General features: G+C 49.3%; 1 protein-coding gene across 2 annotated transcripts in view; it reads left to right on the forward strand.

Annotated features, from left to right (window-relative positions):
* Positions 1 to 6,263, forward strand: part of LOC101070096 (transmembrane protein 132E) — a 21,473-nt gene extending 15,210 nt beyond the window's left edge. For both annotated transcript variants that reach the window (XM_011617660.2, XM_029837905.1), the window contains 4 exons: positions 2,430 to 2,610; positions 2,729 to 2,842; positions 3,023 to 3,214; positions 4,515 to 6,263. In XM_011617660.2, the coding sequence (XP_011615962.2) occupies positions 2,430 to 2,610; positions 2,729 to 2,842; positions 3,023 to 3,214; positions 4,515 to 5,897 (1,870 nt within the window). In that variant the 3' untranslated portion in view covers positions 5,898 to 6,263. The remainder of the gene's footprint in view (positions 1 to 2,429; positions 2,611 to 2,728; positions 2,843 to 3,022; positions 3,215 to 4,514) is intronic.
* The last annotated feature ends 487 nt before the right edge of the window (positions 6,264 to 6,750 follow it).

The following is a 6,750-nucleotide window of genomic DNA, read 5'->3' on the forward strand; positions in this document are numbered from 1 at the left end:
CCACGGTGAAAGGGTTGTTCACTATTGATACCAGAGGAGGGCAGTGTGCCAGAAAGGCCACATTTGTTCATGCCTCCGCCTCCTTGACGAGCATCCCCAACGATGGGTAAACTTCCTCTCGTGGCTTGTTTGGTGGTGAAGGTGCAGAGAGGGGCCCTCGTGCTCATTTGCATATTCATTAGTGGGCGTGGCGAGGGAGGAGACTGGTACTCTAACATGTGGGTTCAATTCCAGCTGATTGGGGTGCACGAAACAAACATGCTTGGACTCAGGCCAACGCTCACTTTCACACATCTGAACATTTTTGGACTTTCCTTGTTTTGAACGAACGGCAGGTTTCACTATGGCCCAGTTGGACCACAGTGTCAGCGACACATCAGCTGCTGACTTGGTGTCACGGTGCTTGACTGGTCAGTAAACTGGTCTGGGCTAATCCCCAGAGAGAGTCAGTGGTGAAGAGGAAAATGAGACACCAGACCCACTCTCGGATCAACCTTCCAGAACACCTGAGCAGGACCACACGGACCACTCTTATGTCCCCGTCTGAGAACATGTCCAGGCTGTTCTGGAGTTCAACTGAGTTTAAAATTCTAATTTTCCAAGATATTTTGACTTTTTATTAGCTGTCAGCATCAGCTGACATGAATCTATATATGAAATAAATCTCTGTTTTGGTCTCCACTGAGATGTTCCTGACTCCGTCGTCATCAGGGCATCAGAACAGAGAGCACCACTGCCCCTGACACAACGGTTCGTGGGTTCACTTACAGTCCCAATCAATACTGATGATCAGGACTCACCGATGGAGTGTTTTTTTATCTCCAGGACTAAAACGGGACCATTTAACTCCTGCATTCGTTCCTAAAACGACGAATATTTTCTGCCAGTTAGCATCAGACGTAGGAAACTGGAGCTCCTGGTGTCACTGAAACAGATGGAATCAATTAGTAATGTCAACTTTACCTTCTCTTGGCAGCTAATGTCAGGAAATGGAGAAATTATGCTTGTTTAACACAAGAGGTTTGAAGCTTGTTGGAGTCCCGATGAAGAGCGTGCACGGTGCAGTGGGAGGGGCCTGGTGTAGGCCGTGTCTCGCCCCCCCGCCTTTCTGTCTCTACATGTTTCTCTTTCATCATTTGAACTCTTTGTCTTGGTTTCTTCTTTCCTGACCATGTGACTGCACCGTGCACGCTCTTCGTCTGTACATCTGCTCTGGTCCACAACCTTCGTTCCACCTCAGTCCACCACAGAACCTTCATTCTCTCGTTTCTGGGATTGCCCTGGACTTTAGCCCTGGACTTTAGCCCTGGACTTTAGCCCTGGACTTTAGCCCTGGACTTTAGCTCTGGACTTTAGCCCTGGACTTTAGCTCTGGACTTTAACTGAGGACTTTAACCGAGGAATTTAGCTCTGGACTTTAGCCCTGGACTTTAACTGAGGACTTTAGCCCTGGACTTTAGCCCTGGACTTTAGCCCTGGACTTTAGCCCTGGACTTTAGCTCTGGACTTTAACTGAGGACCTTAACTGAGGACTTTAGCCCTGGACTTTAGCCCTGGACTTTAGCCCTGGACTTTAGCTCTGGACTTTAGCCCTGGACTTTAGCTCTGGACTTTAGCTCTGGACTTTAGCTCTGGACTTTAGCCCTGGACTTTAGCTCTGGACTTTAGCTCTGGACTTTAGCCCTGGACTTTAGCTCTGGACTTTAACTGAGGACTTTAACCGAGGAATTTAGCTCTGGACTTTAGCTCTGGACTTTAGCCCTGGACTTTAGCTCTGGACTTTAACTGAGGACTTTAACCGAGGAATTTAGCTCTGGACTTTAGCCCTGGACTTTAACTGAGGACTTTAGCCCTGGACTTTAGCCCTGGACTTTAGCCCTGGACTTTAGCTCTGGACTTTAACTGAGGACTTTAACTGAGGACTTTAGCCCTGGACTTTAGCCCTGGACTTTAGCTCTGGACTTTAGCTCTGGACTTTAGCTCTGGACTTTAGCCCTGGACTTTAGCTCTGGACTTTAGCCCTGGACTTTAGCTCTGGACTTTAGCTCTGGACTTTAGCCCTGGACTTTAGCCCTGGACTTTAGCCCTGGACTTTAGCTCTGGACTTTAACTGAGGACTTTAACTGAGGACTTTAGCCCTGGACTTTAGCCCTGGACTTTAGCCCTGGACTTTAGCTCTGGACTTTAGCCCTGGACTTTAGCTCTGGACTTTAGCTCTGGACTTTAGCTCTGGACTTTAGCCCTGGACTTTAGCTCTGGACTTTAGCCCTGGACTTTAGCCCTGGACTTTAGCCCTGGACTTTAACTGAGGACTTTAGCCCTGGACTTTAACTGAGGACTTTAACTGAGGACTTTAACTGAGGACTTTTTGATTGGCTGAACTAATTCCTTTGATGTTTCACAAAATTGATGATTGATCTTTTTGTCAGGTTGACCTGGGACAGTGAGGAAGAGGATGAGATGAGGAAGGGCAGAGGTTGTATGCTGCATTATCAGTCGTCTCCTCTCAAAGTCTTGACTCACTTCACAGCCCAGACGGAGCCGCAGGTGCTCGCTGATCCGCTGGCTGGAGATGCATCTATGGATTATTTCCTGGGTCCTGATTGGCAGGTGAACACACCTATCGGTCATTGCTAATGGCGGGGGAGCAAAGGCCCTGATTCTACTAACGAGGTCTGACAGTAGGAACGATCCGTAATTGCTGTCACGCCTTTTTTTTGATTGACAGGTGGATGTCACCAATCTTGTGCGCCCCTCTTTGAAAGTGGTCGACCCTGATGTGCTCCAGTTGCAGGGAGGAGCGGTCCTGCAGGGACGCGCTGCGGGTTCCACGACAGTCCAGGTGAGAACCAAACACCAGTCCAGGTACCAGTGAGCAGTGTTGAGCGGATTACCAGTCGCATTTCACAATGGGACTTTGCTACTTTACTACAAGACTGTCCCCATGACCGGTTATTCTGGGGTAGAAAGAAGAAAAGGACTGGGTGTACTAGGATTTGCTCATGGGTCTCGCCTGGTCCAGGTGGTGTCCCCGCTGACCTCAGCGGTCCTGGCTGAGACGACCATCAGGGTTCTGGACGACAAAGTCAGCGTGACGGAGCTGGGAGTGCAGCTGGTTTCTGGACTCTCTCTGTCCCTTCAGCCCAGTCGGGGAAGCAACAGGGCCATCGTTGCCATGGCAACCACACGGCAGACCATCACACAGCTCAAACAGGTCAGGGATCGATCTGATCAGAGAAGGATTTCATGCAGAACACACTGATTCTGAAAGTCTTCAGAACATTTATTCTAGCATTTTTTTTCATTCTGTCTCAATTAATGAAGGAATCTAATTGATTTTAACCCGATTGATTTTGATTTGAGTCATTAGTTATAATAGTTAATAGGGTCTTATCTAATGAGTGGTTCTGAGCAGGAATAGAAAAGCTCCCTGTGGCCCCCTACTGTCCATAGGCGCTCCCAGGACCAGAGAAAAGTGCTCTGACCAATCAGAGGGCAGGCAGGTGGGGTTTCACCTGGTGAAGGGGTGTGGCCAGTTGGCTGTGTGGCGTCGCTGACACAACCTTTAACCTTGGGCTTCCTAAAACCTGGAGGGTTCATCAAGAGTTCAGTCGTTTATTCTTGTGAAGGGTGCAGTTATCCCAGTTATCCCAGTTATCCCAGCTATCCCAGCTATCCCAGCTATCCCAGTTATCCCAGCTATCCCAGTTATCCCAGCTATCCCAGTTATCCACCGTTATCCCAGTATCCTTATCCCAGTATCCCAGTTATCCCAGCTATCCCAGGCTATCCAAGCCTATCCCAGTTATCCCAGCTATCCCAGCCTATCACAGTTATCCCAGCTATCCCAGGCTAATCCCAGTTATCCCAGCTATCCCAGTTATCCCAGTTATCCCAGCTATCCCAGCTATCCCAGTTATCCCAGCTATCCCAGTTATCCCAGCTATCCCAGCTATCCCAGTTATCCCAGCTATCCCAGTTACATCCTTTACCTGCTAGGTTTTTAATGAGCAACATTTTGGTGAAATCTCTATTTTTGTATCCACAGAGGCCTTTGGCCTCTCATCCAAGAGGCTCCTCCCATTCTGGCTGCTTTGGTCAAGGGTCAGGGTTAGTGTTAGGGTCAGAGTTCAGGTCAGAGTTAGGATCAGGATCAGGGTTATGGTCAGTGTTAGGGTCAGGATCAGGGTCAGTGTTAGGGTCAGGATCAGGGTTATGGTCAGTGTTAGGGTCAGGATCAGGGTCAGGATTAGGGTCAGGATCAGGGTCAAGATTAGGGTCAGAGTTCAGGTCAGAGTCAGGGTCAGTGTTAGGGTTAGGGTCAGGGTTAGGGTCAGGGTCAGTGTTGGGGTCAGTGTTAGGGTCAGAGTTCAGGTCAGGGTTAGGGTCAGTGTTAGGGTCAGGATCAGGGTCAGGATTAGGGTCAGAGTTCAGGTCAGGGTCCGATTTAGGATTAACCTAATTGATATGTGCACGTGCTGTATGGCTGATCTCGTTCTGTCTTTCTTCTTTAGGAAGCAGTGGTGAGCTGCTGGGTTCAGTTCAGTGATGGCGCTGTGACTCCATTAGACCTTTTTGACCGTGGCACCTACTCCCTGACGGTGTCAACACCAGATGAGTCGGTGGCGACCGTGCGCCGAACTCCACGGTCCACATTTGTGGTGGCACAAGGTGAAGGGGGAGGCCAAGGGGCACTAGTGAGGGTAGAACTGAGGATCTGTGAGGAGTGCCAGAAGTCCAAGAGGAAGAGCAAGTTAGCAGTGGGTATGGGGTTCCTGCAGGTCAACGTTCAGAGCAGCAGCAGCACCATGGATGGAGGTGGAGATGGTGGTGACACAGCAGCAGAGCTCCCATCACAAAGCACCGTCACCAGTGCCAATAAATGGATGTTCAGAAGCACAGTGGCAGTTCAGCCTGACCTCACACGAGCACAGACCTCCACCTCCAGCATGTACACCGCTTCATATGCAGAGCCAGAGGTCATCGGGACTGTAAGCACCACTAGAACCACATACAATGATAGTTCAACTGCTTCAAGCAGTGGTAGTTCAAATACAGCACCAGATGATTCCGGACTGGAAAACAAAACTTTATGGTCCGTTAGAAAAGGACAAGGACAGGAGACAAATGATAGGAATAAGCTGGATGTCCCCACCTCACCAGAACAAACAGAGGATTTTAAAGAAGATGCGGTCAAGACAGATTCTCCCAAAGTGATTGAGAGTGACATCATCAGGACCTTTAGAGCCATGTCAGACCTCGAGATTGGCATGTACGCCTTGGTAGGCGTCTCCTGCATAGCGATCTTGGCTTTTTTACTCAATTGCACCTCTCATAACCTCTGTTTTCAAAATCACAAGAGCCCGGTTCAGACAGGCCTTGGTCCCAGTGGAGACACAAAGGATCACAAGCATGATTGGGTCTGGCTGGGAAGCAGCAGTCAAGGCGCTCGCGCTCCGGCTGCTATAGCTCCAGTGTCCGCCTTGAAACTCCCTGTGGAGTCCCGAAAGTCTCTGGACTCCATTTGCCACCACACCCTGCCGGCTGTGAGTGTCCCTGCGGTCCCTGAAAGAACTGCCACCCTGGGCCGCAACCGGGCCAGCTCCCAGCAGCATTATCGTGGAAAAACCATTGACCCCATGGCGAACCACTCTGCTACCTTGTTGGTCAGGCCACAACGCAGCGAACCACTTCACTCACCCACCAGCAAGCGGAACCAGGTCCAGTTTACAACCTTCACGACCCTGGACATCAAGCATTTGTCTGCACTGAAGAAGAACGGTGTAGACCTGAGCTGGACCACTCAGCCTTCCCAGCAACAGATCGCCACCCAGGTGCAAACAGCCTCAGCCGACATGCCGTGGCCGGTGGTGAAACCTCTGGGAGAACCACAGTGAGAGTTTGGGAAAGAGATCAGAAGGCTTTCATCCTCTAGATGGAATATTGTTGTAAATAAAGCTCCGCTTCTGGTTCCTCCGTAGAAAAAGATCAGCAATTGTTAGTTGTCAAGAAAAAAATACGGATCTTCGGGAGTTATTGCCCTCAAATTCTTTGTCCACCTTTTCCCGTACAGGGTTCTTCTGCTGGTTTCTGGAGGTGTCTTCAATACTGATGATTATGGTCACGTGAACACTGCAGACCAACAGTTTGGGCTTCTTGCTTCTCCCCTGAGCACAGTTCTAGAAAGTTTCATGTTAAAAATGTTTCAATTCATTCTTTGTGAGAAATTCCTGTCAAATTAATAAAGAAGAAATGAAGTTCAATTCCTTTTCCCCTGTATTATTTAAGGAGCTCAGGGTCCGACACAGGCCCTGAAATGATTTTAGACTGATGTGATTCAGCAGTTTGAGTCTTTTTGGAAGATGAGAGCCACCAACGTGCTGAGGGGTTTATCCAGAGGAAGCACCGCTGGCTGAAAGGCCTCAGAGACAGGGAAAAGCATAAATCACATAGATCATGTCATGGATGCAATATTGGGTTAAAATAAGGAGTCGGCATCTATTTTGAAATGTAAAATTGTGTGTGCGGGGTAAACAGCAGCGGAGCTTGGATGGTTTTAGCCACACGTCTAATCTGGAGCATCAGATACCCTCTTCACTGATCTGAGGGATTGAGGTCATCCTGTAGGAGGATTAATGCGCATTAGTGGACCATCGCCATGATGCCGCCGCCGCTGCTGCTGATGTGATGAAGATGATGTCCGTCTGAAGTGATGAACTTGTTTATTCCACATGTTGCCAGTGGGGGGGG

This window comes from Takifugu rubripes, chromosome 6, assembly GCF_901000725.2.
Source record: "Takifugu rubripes chromosome 6, fTakRub1.2, whole genome shotgun sequence".
Classification (NCBI taxonomy): Eukaryota; Metazoa; Chordata; class Actinopteri; order Tetraodontiformes; family Tetraodontidae; genus Takifugu; species Takifugu rubripes.